Below are 24635 nucleotides of genomic sequence, written 5' to 3' on the forward strand. Positions count from 1 at the left end.
AGTGGCTGGGAACCCTGAAGTGAGTAACTCACACCCTCACTCTGCCAAAAGAAAGCTTTTGGCACATTGGCATTTGTAAATCAAAGTGTTGAGTACAGGAGATGGGATGCTGAAGTTGTATAAGACATTGATGAGGACTAACTTGGAGCATGATGTGCAGTTTTGGTCGCCTACTTGCAGGAAAGATGTAAATAAGGTTGAACATTTACAAGGATGTTGCCCAGTCTGAAGTAACTGGGATATAAGGAAAGATTGACTAGCTTAGGACCTTATTCCTTAGAACCTAGAAGACTGAGGGGAGATTTGATAGAGGGATACAAAATTATGAGGGTATAGACAGGGCAAGTGCAAGCAGGCTTTTTCCACTGAGGTTGTGTGGGATGACAACCAGAGTTTGGGTTAGGGGTGAAAGGTGAAAGTTTAAGGGGAATATGAGGGGGAAACTTCTTCTCACTCAGAGGGTCGTGGGAGTGTGGAATGAGCTGCCCGCACAAGTGGTGCACGTGAGCTCAAGTTCAACATTTCAAAGAAGCTTGGATCGGTACATGCCAGATTTGCATAAGAAATGCGCCGCAAAATACAATACAGACCGACAGTACTGGCGACCCGGGTTCAATCCCCGCCACTGCCTGTCAGGAGTTGGTACGTTCTCCTCATGATCGAGTGGGTTGCTTCCGGGTGCTCTGGTTTCCTCCCACAGTCCAAAGATGTACTGTTTGGTTGGTTAATTGGGCACTGTAAATTGTCCCGTGATTAGGTGAGGATTGCTGGGAGGGGCAAGGTTTGAGGAGCTAGGAGGGCCTGTTCTGCACTGTATCTCAATAAATGAACAAATAAAAATCCTGGAGTTGACTTCCCTAGCAACAATATGGTTACACCCAGACTCATTCAATTATCACATGTACATCGAAACATACAGTGAGGTGCGTTGTTTACATCAACAACCAACACCTCAAGCTCTTCAGCAGCTCAGCACTATCTTCACAAGGGCATTTACGGATGGGTAACTAAGTCTTGGCTCAGCCTGCAAAGCCGCGTCGCTTGAATGAATTTAAAAAAAAAACAAAAACAATCTAACACAACATTCATTTATTGAGCGCAAAAGAACAAGGAGCAAACCTGGCAGCGAGTTGGCAACGAGATGTGAACTGAAATATTTCCAGCACGACATCGATATTTCACTCTCTGCATCTGCCAGCGTCATTCCTCATCGCTCAGTAAACTTCTATAGATGCACAGTGGAAAGTAGCTTAGCTGGTTACATCATGGCTTGGAATGGAAAAAAACGATGCTCAGGAACGGAGAAGTCCGTAGTGATAAAACTCAGTCCATCGCAGGCCAAGCCCTCCCCACCATCTTGAGCACATTTACATGGAGCGCAGCAACCCGCATCAAGGATTTCCATCATCCGGGCCATCCCCTCTTCTCGCTGCTGCCGTCGGGTAGGAGGTACTGGAACCTTAGATCCCACAACACCAAGATTAGGAATAGCTATTACCCTAAAACCATCAGGCACCTGAATGACCATGGATAACTTCATCCACCACAACGCTGAACTGATTCCACAATCTACAGACTCACTTTCATGGACACAACAATTCGAATATGCAAATATCTTTTTATTGGTGCAATCTGTCCTCATACAGTGAGGTACAGGCCCTTCTGGCCCTTCGAGCTGCGCTGTCCCCAATTTAACCCTAGCCTAATCACGCAACAATTTACAATGACCAATTTACCTACCAACTGGTACATCTTTGGACTGTGGGAGGAAACCAGATCACCCGGAGAAAACTCATACGGTCACGGGGAGAACGTGCAGACTCCTTACAGGCAGCAGCGGGAATCGAACCCCGGTCGCTGGTACCAAAAGGCGTTGTGCTAACCACTACGCTACCGGGCCGCTTCATGTCTCTCATTGTACTGCTGCCACAAAGCACCAAAAGTCACGGTGTGCAGTACGTCAGTGATAATGAACCTGATTCTGATTCTGAACATGGAACAGGAATAAGTCCTTCAGCCATCAACTTGCCAAACACGACGCCAAATTGAGTTAAATCTCTTCAGCCTGTGCAGGATCCACATCCCTTCATTTCCTGGTGTAATGAGAAGGGTTAGATTACTTTTCGCTTCCACCGTGTCGGCTGTTGACTGACTCGTTCGAAGGGTGCAGCAGCTCCTTCCCACTGTTTGCCTTGTGTCCCCTGGCACTGGTGTCCAGTTCTCGGTCCCTCAGGGTATAAGAATGGCACATGCAAGAGGCTCACTGGCTTTCCTTCGTCTCCAGGGGCCCACCTTCACACTGAGGCCACGACCAGTGGAGAAGAACCATTGGGAAAGTGTTCTGCAGGTAAAGGAGGGTCCGGCACACCCAGACACTGAGCTAAGTACCTGCTTGTTGGATGTTTAGTTTTTGAGTAACTTGAAGAGATTTAATGAGGCACTTGTAGAGTCTGAAGTGTTATTGTATGTTTAGTATCATAGTTTTTGTAATTTAGGGTTGCTTAGATGTTTGGTCGAATGTTTTACTGTTCGTCTGTAAATAAATTTGCAAGTTGAGTTGGTGGGGAGGAAGGCAAACGCAATGTTAGAATTCATTTTGAAAGGACTAGAACACAAAAGCAAGGATGTAATGTTGAGGCTTTATAAGGCACTGGTGAGGCCCCACTTGGAGTACTGTGAGCAGTCTTGGGCCACTTATCTAAGAAAGGATGTGCTGACATTGGACAGGGTTCAAGGGAGGTTCACAGAAACGATTTTGGGATTGAAGGACTTATCATATGAGGAGTGCCTGTTGGCTCTGGGGCTCTACTCATTGGAGAAGAATGAGGGGTGGCCTCTTTGAAACCTATCGAATGTTGAAAGGCCTCAATAGAGTGGATTGGAGAGGATGCTTCCTATAGTGGGAGAGTCTGAGACCAGAGGACACAGCCTCAGAATACAGGGTTGTCTATTTGGTTCAGAGATGAGGAGGAATTTCTTTAGCCAGAGAATGGTGAATCTGTGGAATTCATGGCCACAGGCAGTTTCTGAGGCCAAGACACTGAGTATATTTAAGGTGAGGTTGATCGATTCTTGATTGGCATGAAGGGATACAGGGAGAAGGTAGGAGATTGGGGCTGAGAGGGAAGTGAATCAGCCATGATAAAATTGAGGAGCAAACTTGATGGGCCAAATGGCCTAATTCCACTCTTATATCTTATGGTCTTAAATGGTTAATGTGCTTGTTCTGCCTCACTCACCAAACCCGTGAACCTGCTTCCTCGTAACATATATTCATTCATTTGCCCATCTAAAAGCCTTTCAAATGCCACTATTGTATCTGCTTCACCTCCACTCCTGGCAACTCATTTCAGGCATCCTCCTCTCACTGTGTAAAAGCACATACTCCGTACATCTTCCTTAAGCTTTCTCCTTCATCCCTTAAATGCATGCTGACATAAACTCTTCTAGGGCTACCAGCTGGGTACAGGTATCAATTTTAACTGATGTTTCGATGACAAGCTCTTCCATCTTCTTCAGGGATGATGCCTGTGGTAAACTATGTATACCTGTCTGGACATGCCTCTCTGCTGACTGCTCCTGTGGCTCCTCCCACAGACCCCTGGATAAAGATGATTGGGGCACTGCTCCTCCCTCAGTCTTCGACATGTCGTGCTCCCTTTTTGCTGCTAATAAAAGCCTATCGTTCACTTCCAGTCTCCGAGAGTTATTGATGGTGCATCAATGCCTAGGCACATTTAGTCTGGTGTCCATCCTTCCTGATTGGTTAGCCCTCATAGCCAATCAGGTTTCGCTATGCCACCAACACACACACACACACACACACACACACACACACACACACACACACACACACACACACACACACACACACACACACACACACACACACACACACACACACACACACACACACACACAAAATTCTGGAGGAACTCAGCAGGCCAGGCAGCATCCATGGAAAAAAGTACATTCGAAATTTCGGCCTGAAAAGTTTACTGTACTTTTTTCCGTGAATATTGCCTGGCCTGCTGAGATCCTCCTGCATTTTGTGTGTGTTGCTCTGATTTCCAGCAGCTGCAGACTTCCTCTTGTTACCGCTCTCCCACCTTGCTTACAATCAAGTTCCAGTCCTTACGTAGAGCGAGACCTTCATCTCTGTTCAAATTCTTTTCCTCAGGATTTATTTCTATGGCTTCCTTCACCAGGCAGTTTCAACGACCGTTGATGCAGCACAGTAGTTTTGTGCCATCGAAGTCAATCCTACGGCCATTACGAATGCAATGTTTTGTTACTGTCGATTTCTCCAGGTAACCCAAATGGATGCGACTCCTGTGCTGCTTGACGCAGGTTTCCGCTGTGCGTCCTGCCTGGCTCCACGTTGCCCTGCATTCACAGGGAATCCACTCTGAGTCCCAGGTCATCTTTGACCCACATAAACCGGGATTGGAGCTTCCTTGTGGGTTTGTGGATAGTGTTAATCCTGTATTTCTTCATGACCCTGGTGATCTAACCAGAAACCATGGAAATATAGGGAAGGCAGGCGGTAACAACAGGTTCCTCCTTCTTGTTAGGCTTCCTGAATTCCCTGTGGATGTGGGACAGTGTATATCAGCTAGACAGGGTGCATAGTGGAAAGCCATATCAAGGAGGATTACCTGGAGAAATCGGCGGTAGCAGAACATTACATACACAATGGCCGTAGACTTTGACAGCACAAAATTACTGCGCCGCGCCAACGTTTTTTTGGTACAACTTAGTGAAGGAAGCCATTGAAATAACACTAGCAGAAGAAAACTTTAACGAAGATGGCAGTCTTGCTCTAAGTAAGAACTGGAATTTGATTGTAAAGAAGGTGGGAGAGCAGAAACCTGATTGGTTGAAGATGAACCAATCAGGAGGGACAGACAACAGGGGTATATATATATATATACCACCAGCCTAGACATGCCCAGGCATCATCCCTGATGAAGATGGCAGAATTTTTCATTGAAACATTGGTTAAAATTGATATCTGTACACAGCTGGTAGCCCAAGAAGAGTTCATTTGTGCTCGATCCTTTTTCGTTTGTTGACATTTCTACAACGGGAATCTGTGGAATTCATTGTCACTGATCTCTGTGGAGGCCAAGTCATTGAGTTTATTTAAAACAGAAGTCGACTGTCTCTTGATTAGTCAGGGTGCTGAGGTTTACGGGGAGAAGGCAGGAGAATGGGGTTGGGAGGGAAGATAAATCAGCCGTGATCATCCTCAGACTGTGCTCCTATGTTTTATGATCTATGCCTCACAATTTCATAATATATATTTCTTGCTTTACATTTTTCTGCCATTTTCCCCTCTTTGTACAATTTGACAGAAGGTCATTCAGACCGAGAAGTCATGAGTCACTCTGTCACCCATTTGCTATTTTTAACACTTTTGTCTTTGTTCGTCACCTTCCCCCTTTGGGCCTCTTCTCCATTTATCGGCCGCTTGCATTCCGGAGCCGAGCGTGGTGTTTTCCTGTGTGACAACATCAGGTGACAGGTCACGGCACCAGTACTAAATCAGAGCCACTGCTGCCAAAAACAGGCAGAGTCGAAGAAGCAAATTCCATCGCCCCTGCGGCGGTCCCTCCTCAGCCACTGTGCATAACAGAATTTTCAGTATTTGGCAGAGAGACCCGGCTTCAGTTTTTCACATCAGCATCAGGTTTAATATCATTGGCATATGCTGTGAAATTTGTTAACTTTATGGCAGCAGTACAATGAAATACGTGATAAATAAATATAGAGAAATAACTGAGTTATATTAAGTATATATATATATATTAAATAGTTAAATAGTTAAATGAAAATAAGTAGTGCAAAAAAAACCAGAAATAAAAAAATAGTGAGGTAGCGCTCATGGCTTCAAAGTCCATTCAGAAATCGGATGTTACAGAGGGGAAGAAGCTGTTCATGAATCACTGAGTGGGTGCTTTCAGGCTTCTGTACCTCCCTCCCGACGGTAACAGTGTGAAGAGGGCTGGTCCTTCACGGCGGGGGCCGCAGTAATGGACGCTGCCTTCCTGCGGCACCGCACATTGAAGGTGTCTTGGATACTACGGGCGCTGGTACCCATGAAGGGGCCGACTAATTTTACAAGTTTCTACACGTTATTTCGATCTTGTGAAAAGCCCCTCCCTCCCCCATACCAGACAGTGGCGCAGTGATTCAGAATGCTCTCCACGGTACGTTTGTAGGAGCTTTCGAGTGTTTCAGTTGACAAACCAAATATCAATAGTATACAGCCCAATCCATTTCCTTCTGCAGACTTTATTAAATGCCTATTTTGCTACGAGAGCTGAATTGTGGTTCAGGATAAAATGGAAATTCTGGTGCAACCTGATAATCCCACTGATACACTCGGCTGTGTGTTTAAACCATTTGACATTCCTCATGAACTGGACTGAGAGCATGTTATTTATGGTGTTATAGACTGAAGGCATTTGATGAATTGATTTGCTTTGAACTTTCCAAGATAGTCAGTCCCCTGCTGTGTGGCAATATTCTGCCTGAAACCATTCAAACCGCTTCTTTCCCCCCCATTCAGTCATAGAGCAATACAGGGCAGAAATAAGCCCTTCAGCCCTTCTAGTCCATGCTGAGACTATTTAAATGGGCTGCTCCAATCAACCTGCACCGGGACCATAGCCATCCATATCCCTACTATCCATGTAGACCGTAAGACCATAAGACATAGGTGCAGAATTAGGCCATTCAGCCCATCGAGTCTGCTCTGCCATTCCATCATGGCTGATCCCGGATCCCACTCAACCCCATACACCTGCCTTCTCACCATAACCTTTGATGCCCTGACCAATCAGGAAACTATCAACTTCCACTTTAAATATACCCACGGGCTTGGCCTCCACTGCACCACCCACAGATTCACTGCTCTCTGGCTAAATCTATTCTGCCTTACCTCTGTTCCAAAAAGTCACCCCTCAATTCTGAGGCTGTGCCCTCTAGTTCTGGATACCCCCACCATAGGAAACATCCTATCCATATCCATCCAATCTAGTCCTTTCAACATTCAGCAGGATTCAATGAGATCCCCACGCATTCTTCCAGTGAGTACAGGCCCAAAGCTGCCAACCGCACCTTATATGTTAACCTCCTCATTCCTGGAATCATCCTCATGAACCTCTTCTGGACTCTCTCCAAGGACAACACATCTTTTCTGAGACATGGGGCCAAAACTGTTGACAATACTCCAAGTACATCCTGACTAGTGTCTTATGAAGGCTCTGCATTATCTCCTTGCTTTTATATTCCATTCCCCTTGAAATAAGTGCCAACATTACATTTGCCTTCTTTACCACAGACTCAACCTGTAAATTTACCTTCTGGGAGTCTTGCACAAGAACTCGTAAGTCCCTCTGCTCCTCTGATGTTTGAACCTTCTCCCCATTTAGATAATAGTCTACACTGTTGGTCTTTTTCCAAAATGCATTACCATGCATTTCCCAACACTGTATTCCATCTGCCACTTTCTTGCCCATTCTTCCAAAAGAAATTCCAATTTGTCTGTCCTGCTGCAATCACATTACCTCCTCAGCACTACCTACCTCTCCACCTATCTTCGTATTATCCACAAACTTTGCCACAAAGCCATCAATTCCATTATCTAAATCAGTGACAAACAATGTGAAAAGCAGCAGTCCCAATATTGATCCCTGAGGAACACCACTAGTCACTGGCAACCAACTAGAAAAGGCCCGTTTTATTCCTGCTCACTGCCTGTTACCTGTCAGCCATTCCTCTATCTGTGCCAGTATCTTATATTTCCTGTAATGCCGTAGGATGTTATTTTGTTAAGCAGCCTCAAGCGAGGCACCTTATCAAATGCCTTCTGAAAATCCAAGTACATGACATCTACTGTCTTTCCATTGTCCACCCTGCTTTTGATTTCCTTGAAGAGCTCTAAAGAAATTGTCAGGTAAGATTTCCCTTTACAGAAACCATGCTGACTTTTGACTTATTTTATCATTAGCAGCCTTTGCTATTACAAAGAAAAAAGAGCTAGGCAAACTCAAAGGTCTTAAGGTGGATAAGTCACCTGGACCAGATGGACTGCATCCCAGTCCTGAGAGAGGTTGCTGAGGAGCTAATGGATGCATTGGTCATAATCTTTCAAGAATCATTTGATTCTGGCATGGTCTTGGAGGACTGGACGATAGCAAATGTCACTTCACTCTCTAAGAAGGGAGGAAGGCAAAAAAAAAGGAAATTATAGGCCAGTTAGCCTAATCTCAGTGGTTGAGAAAGTGTTGGAGACTATTATTAAGGATGAGGTTTCGGGGTATTGGGGGTCAGAAGGACTCTTCCTCCAAGAGGGTCTCAATATGATGGTTGCTGATCATTTTTGTTGAATAAAACACTTCTACATCCACCAGCTTCAGTGTCTCCCTGATGACTTTATTCAAGTCACAGCAGTCTAAGGCATGATCTGTGTGGATGGCAAGCAGAACAAAAGCTTTTTGTTGTTACCTGTGCCAATAATAAAGCAATACCAATGCTAATGTCACAGGCAGCCAATTGAAACAAGGAAAACACAAAAGACCAGGTTTGGAGATGGATGATCGTAGAGTATCTTAGGACTGGAGGAGTCTTGTCTGAGGATTGTCGCCTCGTCCTGGTGGAGAGGCTTGTGAGTTCCTGAGCTCCCGAGAGCGATGCTGTCTGGGGATTAGCTCCAGGTAGGAAGCCCAGGTTGGTAAGGACAAGGGGAGTTTACAGATGAAATGCGAACTCAACGGTGGAATATGATGATACATCACAACAGCAGTGAAGGCTGAGGAAGGATGGAGCAGGAAAGGGTCCCCAGTCATCTTGCATTCCACGCCACTGGACCCTGACCCTGATTTGTCAAGGACTGTGTGGAGACTACCTGTGCCTCAGCTTCTCCACGTTAAACGGAGTCACACGCAGGTGTTCTACATTAATTGAATAATCCCTTAGGAGAACATCATACTCGATTTAAGTAACCACACAACAGAATTAGAGGAATAGGGTGCATTAGGAGGTTTGGGGTGGGCAAGGTTGGATCTGCAGACCAGCATGCTAGCCCAGAAGATAATGTAGGGTGGTGAATGTAGAACTTTGTGGAGTGAGAGCATGGACTAGATGGGCCGACGGGCTTGTTTCTGCGCTGTACTTTTCTATGACTCTATGAGGATGTTAGCGGCAGGTAACCGAGGTTCAGGAGCAGAGGCACCTGTAAATAATCAGAGCTGTAAGTGGAAGTCTTGGTAAAGAATTGGATATTCAGTGAGGGTTGCATCTGGACCATTGTCCAAGGCAGCCCTTAGATGATTTTAGAGCCAATGGAACCGAGTTTCAGAAGTGATATACAACATGTGGATGCTTTTACTGTATACATAACACCTTGTGCAACTCACTGGGGGATGAATTTCTGTGTTGTTACTTTTTGCAACTTGGATATTAAATAACAAACAAAATTAATTTACACAAATAGGCCTGTATAAGCAAAAGTGGCAAAAAATGAATTTTAATTCCCCCCCTTCTCTCTTTTCCCATTTCTGTCTCACCTCTTCTTAACAGAAAGGCCACAGTCAATGTATGTGGGCAGCAACAACGCTAGTCCATTACACTGAGCGCTGGCGCTCTCTAGGGCTGTGTGCTCAGCCCGCTGCTGTTCACACTGCTGACACGTGACTGTGTCACAGGATCCAGCTCAAACAGTGTCATCGGGCTTGCGGATGCCACAGCAATGTCTGGTCAACGACAACGATGAGTCGGCGTACAGAGAGGAAGTGGAACTGGTGTGAGAACAACAAACTAAGTCTGAACTTGGAGGAGACCGAGGGAATGATTCTGCGAATCTCTGTGAATATGCGGCTCACCCATAGAGAGAGCTCAGAGCACCAAGCTCCTGCGAGTTGACCTCAAATGGTTTGAGTATCAGCTCCCTGAATAAGAAGGCACGGCAGCGCCTCCACTTCCTGAGGAGACTGAGGCAAGCGAGACTCCCCACACCCCACCAATCTTCCCTGAATTTTACAAGAGTGCCATTGAGAGCATCTTGACAATCAGCCTCTCATCTGGTATGGGAGCAGCAGAGCATCGGACAGGAAGCCCCTATGAAGGACTGTGAGAGCAGCCGGGAGAATCATAGGGGACTCTCTACCTTCTATCAGGGACATTTATCGTACGCAGGGCCCTTAGCATTATCCAGCATCCTCATTGACTTTCTACATCAGGCAGGAGACGCCGATGCATAAAGACAAGAAGGGTCCCTCAGGTCAATAGGCTTCTGAGCTCCCTGCTGCGCTGCATTCGAAGTGTCATCGGATAATTTGTACTGAACCTTACAATATTTAATTTATGGACTTTAATTTGTTTATCTATGTTTGATTCATCTATAAATTTAATACTTACTTTCCTAAGTTATTGGGTGTTACTTGTGTGTTATGTATTATGCTTTGCACCCTGGTCTGGAGACATCCCATTTGACGGGATACACGTATATAGTTAAATGACAATAGAGTTGACTTGACTTGACAGACCCTTACCCTTCTCTTCACTTGCCCATCACCTCCTTCCCTTCCTCCCATAGTACACTCTCCTTGCCTATCAGATTCCTTCTTCTTCAGCCTTTTACCTTTTCCACCTATTACCATCCAGCTTCTAAATTCATCCCTCCCTCCCCAACCCACACACCTTACCCCTCACCTGGTCTCACCTATCACCTGCCATCTTGTACTCTTTCCGCCCCGCCCTCCTCAACTTCTTATTCTGGCTTATGCCCCCTCCCATTCCAGTCCAGACGAATGGTCTTGGCCCAAAACTTTGACTGTTTATTCCTCTCTGTAGATACTGCCTGATCTGCTGAGGTCCTCCAGCATTTTGTGTGTGATCTCTCCAAGGGGACCACAACCTTATCATGGTTTGGAGGCTTGCGTGCTTCAATGAACCAGAGAGCTCTGTTTGCTGGAGTCAGAGTTTTATGCTTTGGTTTTTGGTTGGGTTACCCATAGGTCAAAGGGGAGAGGCCAGACAAAGTGAGGTCTGCCAGTCGTCCAGGTTTGGGGGTTCAGCTCAGGGCTAACAACCCTGACTAGTAAAACAAAACTGTTTCGGAAACAGCAATGAAGAATCCTTCTACATCTGAGTGTGACGGTATTCCTGAGTCTCCACCCGGGACTTGCCATGTAGTGACAAGTGACAGTAGTGAAAACCGACAGAAAGCTACTCTGAATCCTTGAACACCTTCATTGCTGTCCTAAAAGCCAATGGCGTAATGGGCAGCAAGTAAGTAAGAATGTAGATCATTACTGCACAGTAGAGGCCCTTTGGCCCAGAATTGTGTGCTGACCTTTTAACCCACTCTAAAATTAATCTAATCCTTCTCTCCTACACAATGTGTAGACCTGAATTTTATGACTGCCTTGTGTCTGTGCAGTTCTAGTCATTTCCTCTACCAGAATGGATCTCAGCCCCTCTCCCATTATTGTTTTAGTGATGAATAGATTAAACTTCTCATTTTGAAGAGTTGCTTCTTTGTTCCTATTAATTAATTAATGTTATAGATATTCAAATTTCTTATCCCCAAGTACTTAAAGAGAAAGAAAAATGACATGCTTTATGGGATATGTGTCCCATTTGCAGTGGACTCGAACTTCACAAGTATTTCTGGGACTGGTCTTCGGTTCAAAAATTTCTATCCAGAATCAGCTTGGGAGTTGCCGTGACGTCACGGCCAGATGAAAGCTTCTCTTTTTATTAAAAATGGCTTAAGTTACGGCCTGAAGAAAGCAGAACTCTGAGAGGAAGAGGAAGGAACTCGGGGGAGGGGGGTGGTGCTGTTCAGTTGAGGCAGCATACTGTGTCTCATCAGAATGTGTCAAAGGTTACACACAATAAGGAAATTAATGGGAATTGATGAGGGTAGCAGGTGAAGAATGCAAAGAGTTTGCCGTTCAGGTTGCCCTCCTATACATTGACCTCTAAGCCTACTTCACTCAGAAAGCAATGAAAGCATTATGACCTGATTGAAATAGACTATTATCATGGTGGGACCACCAAGAGGACCACAACCTTGCCGTAGGGTTTGGAGGCTTGCGCGCCTCAATGACCCGGAGAGCTATGTTGGCTGGAGTCAGGGCTTTATGCTCGGTGGGGTCACCAATGACAAACAGGTCAAAGGGTAGAGGCCAGACGAGAGTGGGCCACCGGTCCTCCAGGTTTGGGGGTTTAGCTCAGGGCTAACAACCCTGACTGGTCAAACAAAATTGTTACAGAAACAGCAATGACGAATCCTTCTACATCTGAGTGCGACGGTTTTCCTGAGTCTCCACCAGGGACTTGCCATGGCTGACGCTGGTGAAAACTGAGAGGAAGCTACTGACACGATGAAGGAAGCCCTGAACACCACCAGAGATGGAGGACCTTCATTGCTGCCCTAAACGCCATAATGGACAGTAAGTAAGAATGCTAGGAGAACTATTGGTAGAGTATTGAGCTCCTGGCGGTATTGGGTCTAGAACATAATGTTTGATACCAGTCTCAACTCAATCTCTTTGACCCACTGCTGCTAGGAAGGAGGTACAGGATCATCAAGACTAGGACTGCCTGCTTCTTCCCTCAGGCTGTGAGACTAATGAATACTCTTCTACCACCAAGGTCTCATCACTAGGACAGTGCACTGTTTACTCCACGTCCAACACATTATTCTCCGCAACCTCCGCCACCTCCAAAGCGGTTCCTACCACCAAGCACATCTTTACCTCCCCCCCGCCCTCCCGTTTTCCATAGGGATCATTCCCTCCATGATTTCCTTGTCCGTTCCTTCACGGCTCAAAAGGTCCATCTGCCCGGATATGATACCCCGTACAAGGTGAAAATAAAGGACTTGTTTTCCTTGCTCATGAGGAGATCAGCCAGGACTCATACATTAAAAGTAATTGACAGAAGGATTAGAAGGGAATTGAGTCTAGTTAGAGACACCCTCTAATGGTTCAATGGTTCCATTTAATATCAGAGAATGTATACAGTATTCCACCTGAAATTCTTACTCTTCACAGACATCCACGAAACACAAAGAAAATCCCCAAAGAATGAGTGACAGAAAAAATGATTGAACTCCAAAGGCCCCCTTCCTACACACAAGCAACAGGAACCCCCCCCCCCCCACTCCCATCACCCGGCGTGCATGCAATAGCAAAGGCCCCAAAGAGACCATGATCTGCCATCCATCAAAAGCCGCTGTTCACCCCAACAGTTCGACATGCCACAGCCTCTCTCTGTCAGCAAGAGGTATCACTCCCGTCGTGCATTGAAAGCATACACACTGAAGCTGTTAGCAAGCTGTAATGAACTGAGTCGTTGGAAATGGGGTCAGTCTCAACAGGCATTCGTTGACCTGCCTGGACATGCTGGATCATAGAACAAAGAAGAGTACAGCATAGGAACAGGCCCTTCGGCCCACAATCTCATGCCTAACTAATCACATTAGTAATGAAATGCACAAATAAACAAATCCTTTCTGCCTACACAACACCCACATCCTTCCAATTTTTACACATTCAAAGTCTAAGTCACAGTAAATTTATTATCATTGAGTGTAAACATCACTATATACTACCATGAGATTCATTTTCTTTAGGGATCAACCACTTAAGTCAAAGTCAAATTGAATTTGTGATCAAAAGTTAACTTTAATCGCAATTTTTGAATGGAGCTTTGTCTCTAACAAAGGAGCTCCTTTACTCCACTAGCCTGGAGGTCAACCTTGGGCAAAACGTAGGGGAGGCACCTGCTTAGAACCCATCCCCCCTCCCCCCCACCGAACGGGGTCACATGAAGTCATGGGAGCAGGTGGTGGATGGTCGTATGAACAGCTGGTGCACATCACAAGTCCTGATTATGCGATCACTGACACCAGGCAGACAATCTCTGAAGAGTATTGATAATGGCTGGGGTCACCCGTCTTGTAAAGACACTGCCCAGAAGAAGGCAATGGCAAACCAGTTCTGTAGAATAAGAATAATCATGGTCATGAGACCATGATCTCCCATATCATACGACATGGCACATAAGGAACGAACAAGCCATTTACTACCTCTAGATTCTTCTTCTTGCATGCATTTACAGGAATATAAAGAAATACAACAGAATTTATTTAAACGTTATACATAAACAAGGACTGACAAACAACCAATATGCCACAACCAATATGCAAAATGAGACAAACTATGTAGATAAAAAAGTAAATAAATAATATTCAGAACATGCATTGTAGAGTTCTTAACAATGTGTCTGTAGGTTATGGAATTAGTTCAGAGTTGTGATGAATGTAATGGCTTAAGAGTCTTTTTTATGCCATTGACCAAGGGGTCCATGGACCACAGATTGGGAACCCGTTTGTAGGGTAATAACTGTTCCTGAACCAGGTGATGCGGAAACTCCTGCGCTTCCTGCCCGATTTTAGTAGCGCACAATCTTAGGTATGAAACGATTAGAGCAGAGGGCTCAGCACCCAGCTTTGTGGTTATCGAAGAGCTTCTTCATGTCTTCATATCTTCATGTGCCTATCTAAGAGCATCTTCAGCTCCTGTCATATTTGGCTCCATCACCACCCCTGGTACTGCAGTCCAGGCACCCACCACTCTCTGCAAAATACACTGGACAACAAATTTTTTGAGAAATGTTGCTTCCTCAATTTTTTTTTGTTTATGATAGACCACTCGAAGCTGAACGCAAATATGATTTCAGACGGCTTGCATCACGTAGGAATTTGGAGAAACAAGAAATTAAGTTTTACTGAATATAATGTGTTTAATTGCATAATGGTGCTGATGACTGCAATATCCTGGTGAAATCGTTCACTGTGCTCATCACCGACAGTGCCAAAATTAGCAGAGAAGAAGTCTAAATGGGAATGCAGAAGATGAATCTTTAGAGGCATGCTGCACTTCATGGTTTCGTATGCTCGAAGCATATTGTCAACCAGCTGTATGTAGTTTGGAAATCTGTAGTGCCAAGAAAATTTTCAACAAAGTCCCTGAATGCCTTCCATGTGATTTTCTTTGGCCCCTCGAGAAGTTCTTCAGATTGATCACCAGTTTGATTTGTGAACTTCCTTAATCTTGGTATCAATTACTCTGACTTGAATTATGAACTGAAATGAGAAATATAGGTGACTTTGAAAAAATGGTGCATGAAAGGGAAAATTCGTGGTGACTCTCATGATCAGCAGCCCAAAATCCATAAGGTACGCCCAGAAGTATTCAGGAAGCAAAATCTTTGTTGTGCGGTAATATCTGCTTTGGTTATCTTCTTTGAGTTTACCCCCTCTCACCTTAAATGCATGCCCTCTAGCATCAGATATTTCAACCCTGGAAAAAAGATACTCTGTCTATGCCGCTCAAAATTGTACAAACCTCTAGCAAGTCTTCCCTGAGCCTCTAGCACTTCAGAGAAAACAAACGCAAGGTTGGCCAACTTCTCCTTACGGCACATGACCTCTAATCCAGGCAGCTAATGGTGGGCAAATAACCTGCCGTATTATGAAGTTCTTCAATTGTATGACATGCTGCTTATTCTTCTGTTGGGAATTTTTTGATGCTCGAGCCATTGAAATTGGCAGGTTGAGAAGAAGCTCAGAATCCTTTCATCTGTCTCCGTGTAAGAGGATGCAAAGTGATTTTCCAGGAGCAATTGCTTGAACTGACTAGAGAGATCATTCAATATTACTTTTCTAACATTGTATATAAATCCATCAAATACAAATTTTGCACAGAAGGTGGCATTTCCCTGAGAAAAAAAAGGCCTACACATGTAGATTAGCTCATAAGTAGGACTTTGTCTGATCGTCTGAAACTGAATTTTAAACAGGAATAACTTTCCGTCACTACTCAGTCACTTTATGTGACAGCCTGACATTACATTCCCTCGGTTTTATTGATGTAGGCATCAACTTTGAACTCGCAACAGTCACTTTACTTACAGAGGTTCAAACAACTTTCAGATCAATGTTCACTCAGTGGCCACTTTATTAGGTATGCCTGTACACCCGCTCGTTAATGCAAATATCTAATCCCATTCTCGCTCCCACTTGTCAGTCCATGGCCTCCTCTTGTTCCACAATGAGGCTGCCCTTAGGTTACGTCCACACTAGACTGGATACTTTTGAAAACGTCGGTTTCACGTAAAAACAATAGGGATCCACACTAGGCGTTTTCAAAAATATCTCTGTCCACATTGAAACGGATATTTCGGCGAATCTCCTCCTACTGCGCATGCACAGGACACATCTACCGAAAACAAGCAACATGCTTGGTGTTGAATCTCGCTGTGAAAGACAGTGCGCGTTTGTTCAGTTTCAGACTAGAAAAACTTAAACGATGGGCAGTTGTTGGCTCTCGCGCAGGAGGACTTAAAAGTAAAAAAAAACAAATACTGGAGCGTTTGGAGGCAACCGACAGGGAGTTCACGGACTGTATGACGCGGCTGACGACGAACATTGAAAAACTGACTAACTCTGTTGCATTAATAAAGGCCCTTGTTAAATGTATAAAACATGTCTGCATCAGTGTTATCTTGTATTTCCATACAATGTTACATTAGGCTGTTACACATCTATTGTCAGAGAAGTACTTGCATAAATAGGTAAACCACCTTCATACAAGCAAGGACAGAAAACAGGGCAAAGTGAGTATACTTATTTATTCAGTAAGTTATGGGTCAAAGTATTTGGTGAGCTCATTTCTAACTCTTCCGGCTTCAGTCTCATTGTTGTCTGTTCTGAAATTGTTAGATTGTGTGTGTGTGGGGGGGGTGCATTCAGGAAAACAATGAAATAGCGCGCTGCCGTCTGACAGCGTTTTCAGATTTCTCCGGTTACCCCGTCCACACTGATCTGCCCAAGTGGCGTTTTCAAAATTACACACCCTGGACAGCGTTTCTGAAAAGCTCCGGTTTCAGGGAATGAAAACGCCATTTTAGTGTGGACGGAGCGTAAAAAGGAAGAGAAAAAGCTTCAGTTACAGATTTATCCGGTGTAGTGTGGATGTAGCCTCAGAGTGGAGGAGCAACATCTTATATTCCGTCTGGGTAGCCTCCAACCTGATGACATGAATATTGATTTCTCCTTCTTTAAACAAATTTCCGCCCTCCCCTTCCTCTATTCCCCACTCTGACCTTTTACCTCTTCTCACCTGCCTATCACCTTCCCCGGGGCCCCTCCTCCTTCTCTTTCTCCAAATGGTCCACTCTCCTCTCCCATCTTCTCCAGCCCTTGACCTTTCCCACCCACCTGGCTTCACCTATCACCTTTTTGCTCGCCTCCTTCCCCTCCCCCCACCTTTTTATTCTGGCATGTTCCCCCTTCCTTCTCAGTCCTGAAGAAGGATCTTAGCCTGAGTCGTAGACTGTTTATTCATTTCCGTGGATGCTGCCTGACCTGCTGAGTTCCTCCACCATTTTGTGTGTGTGTTGCTCTGAATTTTCAGCATCTGCAGGCTTTCTCATGTTTAGAATATCTAACCAGCAAATCGTGCGCAGACGTGGTCAAGAAGGTTCAGTTGTTGTTCAGAGCAAACATCAGAATGGGGAAGAAATGTGATCTAAGTGATTTTGACCACGGAATGATTTTTGGTGCTAGAAAGGGTGGTTTGAGTATCTCAGAAACCGCTGATTTCCAGGGGTTTTTACACATACCATTCAGTACAGAGAATGGTGCCTAAAACACCAAGTGAGCAGCAGTTCTGTGGGCAAAAACATCTTGTTAATGAGAAAGGTCAGAGTAGAATGGCCAGACTGGTTCACGCTGACAGGAAGGCGACAGTAGCTTAACTAAGCAGGCGTCACAACAGTGGTGTGCAGAAGAACATCTGTGTGAACACATAACACATCAAACCGTGAAGGGGATGGACTACAGCAGAAGACCACAAACATACATCCAGTGGCCATTTTATTAGGTACAGGAGGTACAGTCAGGCTACTCTGGGACTTGGGCTGTATCATTTTATTTGTTCTTTGGACCACTGAATGTATGTACCAAATCGATGGCGAATCTGATTTTGCCATGTCTCAGATTGCACACAGTCTACAGAGACCTTCCACTTAACCATTGATAGTTTCCTTAAAAGACAAGTGATGCTTGTCAGAGGTTTTCTGAAGCCATCAAAGACACCTCAAAGCTGTGAGAGTGCTCAGAATTCCAGGGAATGATTAACCCTGAGGTATTCTGTGATTGGGAAGTTCAACATATAAAATCAAGTCTAGCATAATATGAAGTTATCAGTGATAAAAGATGTCGTTTCGATAAAACCCACTGGAAATGTACAGCATCGTAGTTTCAAGGGCCAATTGAAGTAGACCATCTAGGGTTCCATATCTTGAAAATTAAACATGACATCAACACAAGAAGTTCTGCAGATGCTGGAAATATTGATCAATGCACAAGATCCCTTTCTATCATGCTCCACTGTCTCCTCCTATCAGATTCCTTCTTCCTCAGCCCCTTCCCAGTTCCACCTATCACGTCCCAGCTTTTACTTCATCCCCTGGCTCTATCACCTGTATTCCCTTACCAGGTTTTGCCTGTTGCCTGCTGGGTTGGATTCATTCACCTTCCCCATTCTAGCTTCTGTCCCTTCCTTTCCACTCCTGATGGAGGGTCTTGGCCCAAAATGTCGGCTGTTCATCACCCTTCACAGATGTTGCTTGACTTGCTGAGTTCCTCCAGTATTCTATATGCGGTTCGCTTCAAAATCAACCTGTGCCTTCATTAAATTTAAGTATCCAAGCTTAAAATGCCTTTATTAACTTTAAAGTAATCCTAGACTCCAACTGGATAAGTGTATTTGAAGTATTGTGCGGAATTCTGGTCGCCCCATTACAGGAAGTATGTGAAGGCTTTGGAAAGGGTATAGAGGAGGTTTATCAGGATGCTGCCCAGATTCGAGGGTATGAGTCATAAATAGAGTTAGTTATTTAGTTACTGCCTGTTATGCTGCTAGCATTTAGGGCAGCAACGAAGGTCCACCATCTCTGTCTATCCTGGGCGTTTTGAGGTTCAGGGTCCCCATTTCCACCTCTACAATACGGTGCCAAGTTGCCTTTGGTCTCCTGTGTTTCCTCCTCCCTTCAGGCGTCCGTTGGAGTGCTGCCTCAATGATGGAGTTGACCTCTCCTCATCATATGCTCGATCTATCTCCAACGTTTCTTCACAATGATTGCAGCCATGTCCTCTTGGTGACACTGAAGGAGTAGGGCGTGGTTGGAGATCTTTCTTGGCCAGAAAATACGGAGGATCTTCTGAAGGCTCGTGGTGTGGAATGACCGCAGTTTGGCGAGTCATAAATAGGAATTGGACACATTTAGGAGCAGCAGAGTTTGAGAGGAAACTAGATAGAGGTTTATACGTTTATGACAGACACAGATAGACAGCCAGTATCTTTTTCCTGGGGTCAAAATGTCCAATACTCGAGGACATGTTTTAAGGTGTGAGAGGGAAATTCAAATGAAATCTGCGTGCCCTCCACCACCCGTTACAGAGAGCAATGGGTGCCTTGAACAGTCTGCTGTGATAGTGGGGAGGACTGGTAGAAACAGATATAAAAGTGGTCTTTAAAAGATTCTCTGATAGATGAATTTGCAGGAATGGAATGATATTGATCATGTACGGGCAGAAGAGAATTACTTTAATTTGGCATTGTGTTCAGCACAGACGACATTGTGTTCTAAGTTCTAAGTGTACTCTTAGAGCCTTAATTCTGAATACATTCATAATGCAGTCTGTGTGCATTACAATGTGACAGGTTTAGTCTGTAGATTGGGTGGCTCCCTATCTCAGGGGCTTAGAATAAGCAAAGGGTCTTCTTCGTTCTTGACAGCTCAGATCCCACTGGCTAATTTGTAACACTAATGGTATGCTTAAGGAAGTCTGTGGCATAATCTGCCATAAGCAGTCTGTCTTTGGATATCAGGATCTATTTTATCAGCTGAAGCAAAACTGGCCAGCAGCGAGCTTTCTCCTGTATAAGGTAAAACCGTGCTTCAAACTCTTGGCTAATTATCTATGGCTACGATGCTCACTCCCTTCAAACAAAAATATTAATGTGATTTAAAGCTTCAGGTTGTGATGAAGGCAAATGTAAGTCATGTGTTGAATCAGAATTCCAGTGTGACCAGTTCCATGGAGATGCTAATGGATCTTTTTCATCCTTGACGGTTTGGACCCTATTGGCTGATTCATTCTTCTTCATCCTCAACAGCTTGGATCCATTGGATAATTTGTTCTTCTTCATCTTTGACAGCATGGATCTTATTGGCTAATTCATTCTTCTTCATCCTTGACAGCATGGATCTTATTGGCTAATTCATTCTTCTTCATCCTTGACAGCTTGGATCCATTGGAGAATTCATTCTTCTTCATTCTTGACAGCTTGGATCCTATTGGCTAATTCATACTTGTTCATCCTGGACAGCTTGGATCCTGCTGGCCAATTTGTTACACTAATGGTACACTTATGGAAATCTGTAGTGTAATGAGCTACAAGCACTCTGGGTGTGTTGTGTGAGCTTAAAGTAGTTTTCCTAATTTTTCCATTTATGTAGGACCCTCAGCTGGGCAAAATTGAAAGGAATATGGGCAAAAGTAAAACTTCTTGGGTTCCTTACATTATTGGTCTTTAAAGGTAAAAAGAGAAAATCTACCAGTCATTCTGTAGTGATCAATGAACCAATTGCTTGGGAGCAAATGACCTGGCCTGGTGCCTCAGGCCTGGGTGTGTCTGCACAGGCCCCTGGCACTCCTTCTCTCCCACCTGTCCCACATTCCTCCCATGGACAACGTTCCTCACCATCCCCAACCATTGCTCCTGCCGGATTTACAAGCTGGCTCTCTGCCCCCACGTTAATAAGTACAGTTCTGTGCAAAAGTCCTCAACACCCTGGCTATATATATATATGTGTATAAAACTTTTGCACAGTGCTATACAGCAGGATTGCATCCCTTCTGACCCAGCAAGCCTGCACTGCCCACTTACACCGATGCGACCGATTAACCCAGGACGCCGTATGCCTTTGGAATGCGGGAGGAAACCCATGCAGCCACGGGGAGAACAGACAGACTCCTTACAGAGGCTGTGGCCTGCAGCCATCATGTTCCGGGACCAGCTTCACTCATCTCCATGCTGGGCTGGCTCTGTGACTACGTCGGCCTGAAGGGCCTGCAGCATCGCCGAACTGGTTCCGTGGCGGTGGACTCCCTTTCGGGGACTCTGCAGTTCACGTTCCGTGTGTTACCTGTTCACTTTTTCATTGTTTGCTCGCTTTGTTCTCCTTTTTTTTTGTACCTTGGCCGTTTGACAGCCTTCGTTGTGTGGGGGTTTTTACCGGGCTCTGCTGTGTGTCTTTTCTTTGTGGCTGCCCACAAGAAGATGAAACTCAAGGTTGTATGCGGTATCCATGCTTTGATAATAAATGCACTTTGAACTTTGAACCCAGGTGACTGTAACACTAACTGTTACTCCACCATTCTACCCTTGTTGTTTGGATTTCATTCCCTGAAAGTGAAATTTAATGTCTACTTTTTTATTTATTGAGATACACTGCAGAATAGGTCCTTCCAGCCCTTCCAGCCATCCTGCCCAGCAGTCCCGTCATTTAATCCTAGCCTAATCTCGGGACAATTTACAATGACCAATTAACTAAGCAACCAATACGTCTTTAGAATGTGGGAGGAGACCGTAGAACCTGGAGGAGACCCGTGCGGTCACATAGAAACACGGAAATCTGCAGCACATTACAGGCCTTTTGGCCCACAATGTTGTGCCGACCACGTAATCTACTCTAGAAGCTGCCTAGATTTTCCCTACCGCATAACCTTCTATTTTTCTAAGCCCCATGTACCTATCTAAGAGTCTCTTAAAAGACCCTATTGTATCCACCTCTACCACCTTCGCCAGCAGTCCATTCCACGCACCCACCACTCTCTGTGTGAAAATCTTACCTCTGACATCCCCCTCGTATCTACTTCCAAGCACCTTAAAACCATGCCCCCTCGTGTTAGCCATTTCAGCCCTGGGTAAAAGCCTCTGACTATCCATAGGATTAATGCCTCTCATCATCTTTTACACCTCTGTCAGGTCATCTCTCATCCTCCGTCGCTCCAAGAACAGGGAGAACATATAAACCTCTGCCGGGCAGCCGTGGGTTATGGGTACAAACTTACTGCAGCTTTCAAATGAGAAATAGATAAAAATATTGGAAGACAAAAAAAAGTTGCAAGAGTGTAAGGCAAACAATGGAATTGGCTGAATAGTTGGCACAGAGTCAGTGGGCTGACTGATATCTTTCTGTTTGTTAATGATTCCGGTTACAATAGGACTGCATTGAGGCCACATTCCATGGAGCTGCTCATGCAGATCAAATCAACATTTACCAAAGAATCAGATTCGGAATACAGTTTGTATTTACAGCATAGATGGAAACATGGTTGAGAAAGGGCAGAGAAAATTTACAATGGACTGGAGGACCTCAGTTATAAGGAAAGGTTGACCAGGTTAGGACTGTATTCTTTAGGACGTAGAAGATTGAGAGATTTGTTAGAGCTATACAAAATTATGAAGAGTAGAGATAGGATAAATATAAACAGGCTTTTTCCAATGAGTTTGGCTGGGACTACAGCCAGAGGTCGCGATTAAGGGTGAGAGGTGAAAAGTTTAAGGGGAACACGAGGGGAAACGTCATCGCTCAGAGGGTGGTGAGAGTGTGGAATGAACTGCCAGCGCAAGAGGTGCAGGCGAGCTCGATTTCAATGTTTGAGAGAAGTTTGGATCGGTACATGGATGGTAGGGGTATGGAGGGCTGTGGTTCCGGTGCAGGTTGATGGGAGTAGGCAGTTTAAATGATCTTGGCATGGACTAGATGGGCCAAAGGGCCCGATTCTCTGCTGTACTTCTCTATGACTCTAATCCAGTTTCGGAATCAGTTTCTGAATGCAGATTGGGAATCCAGTTTCAGAATCAGATTCAGAATACTGTTTGGGAGCACAGTTCAGAATCAGGTTCAGAATACAGCCCGGAATCTGCCCACGGATCTCAACTCAGTGCCATTCACCAGAAATAATGACGGACGCAAAACATTCGGTGCTGATTGCCCCAGAGCTCTGAAAGACATCTTTAAACTTTTGATTTATTGAGAATAATTGAGATACACTGTGGAAAAGGTCCTTCCAGCCCTTTGTTGTTGTTCCTCTCTGTGCTTGTAGTGCACTGTGTGGCAACCTTGCCGTTTCGTTAGTATTTTTTGCCAAGTTGCTAGCTCGGCACTTGTGGTGAACTACATATACCTGTCTGGACACACCCCCCTGCTGACTGCTCCTGCGGTTCCTCCCACAGACCCCGGTATAAAGGCGGTTGGAGGCACTGCTCCTCCCTCAGTCTCCAGGATGTTGTGTGATGGTCTCTTGCTGCTGACAGTGCTTTCTTCCACCTAATAAAAGCCCATCTCGCCTCACGTCTCCGAGAGTTATTGATGGTGCATCAGCGCTCAACAGACAGAAAATGTGCAAGGCGCCGTTGGGGACCACTCGCCTTGAAGTCCAGTGCAGCTGCCACTACAACACCGGCTGGCAACCCCGTGCTAGCCTAATTGTCACCGGGCAACTTACACTGACCAACTAACCTACCAGCTGGTTGGACTGTAGGAGTGAAACTGGAGGGAACCCACATGATCACATAGAGAACGTTCAAACTCCTTACCGAGTATTGAACCCGGGTCGCCTGCATTGTAAACCGTTGTGCTAACCACTACACTACTATGTCGTCCAGTGCAAGAACTCATGAATAAGTATGTCGTAAAGAAGAGTTCGGGAGGTGACCCCCCCCCCATCCCCCATCTGCCACTTACCGTTCATGTTTTTAAAAAGGTTGAGAATAGGCAATATCTGACGATAGTAGGGAACCAATGCCTCACCCACCCTCTCTCCCGATACGACAAGATGCTGCAGGATTTTCAGTGTGGTACAGATAACATGCTTGTTCCGGGTGTTCAGGGCATCTGTGTGAGACAGGAAAGGGTTATGAGCCAATGTTCTGATTAAATGCTCCCCGCTGAGACGATGGTGTATCATTAGCTTAGAGCAGCATTAGATCCCTGGTGTATGCCTTCCCCTACTTCCATTCCTTTCTGCCAGCCAAGACTTATTAGCCTGTCCAGCATGTTTATGTAGCACTGAAGCTTTCTGTTATTATTTTGTCCTCACACTGCTTATACCCCGAGGGACGTAAAAGCCTTTCTGTCACTCGCAGGAGTAAATGGCACATTTCTAACCAAGTGTCTGACCCATTAAACAAAGCAGGCAGTTTTGTATCTGAAATTCTGCGGACGCTGGAAATACAGAGCTACACACGGCAAATGCGGGAAAAGCTCAGCAGGTCAGGCAGCATCCATGGAAATGAATGAACAGTCAACGCTTTGGGACGGGACCCTTCCTCAGGATCTTGCATCTACCACTGGAACATCAACTTATTGCATTTAGGCTCTGAGAACAAGTCACCAAGCTAAAGTGGTCACTCTGCTTCATCTGATGAGGCTCTCAGCAATTTTGCTTGCTTTATCAAAGATTTCTACAAGAA

At 45.0% G+C, this 24635-nt stretch overlaps 1 protein-coding gene across 5 annotated transcripts in view; it reads right to left on the reverse strand.

The window, feature by feature from the left end:
- Positions 1-24635, reverse strand: part of pacrg (PARK2 co-regulated) — a 448472-nt gene that overhangs the window by 108078 nt on the left and 315759 nt on the right. For 4 of the 5 annotated variants that reach the window (XM_073028378.1, XM_073028375.1, XM_073028377.1 and 1 more), the window contains one exon: positions 23908-24057. The exons of the other annotated variant lie outside the window; for it this stretch is intronic. In XM_073028378.1, coding sequence (XP_072884479.1) covers positions 23908-24057 — 150 coding nt within the window. The remainder of the gene's footprint in view (positions 1-23907; positions 24058-24635) is intronic. 5 annotated transcript variants of the gene reach the window in all.

This window comes from Hemitrygon akajei, chromosome 24 (assembly GCF_048418815.1).
Source record: "Hemitrygon akajei chromosome 24, sHemAka1.3, whole genome shotgun sequence".
In the NCBI taxonomy this organism is placed as follows: domain Eukaryota; kingdom Metazoa; phylum Chordata; class Chondrichthyes; order Myliobatiformes; family Dasyatidae; genus Hemitrygon; species Hemitrygon akajei.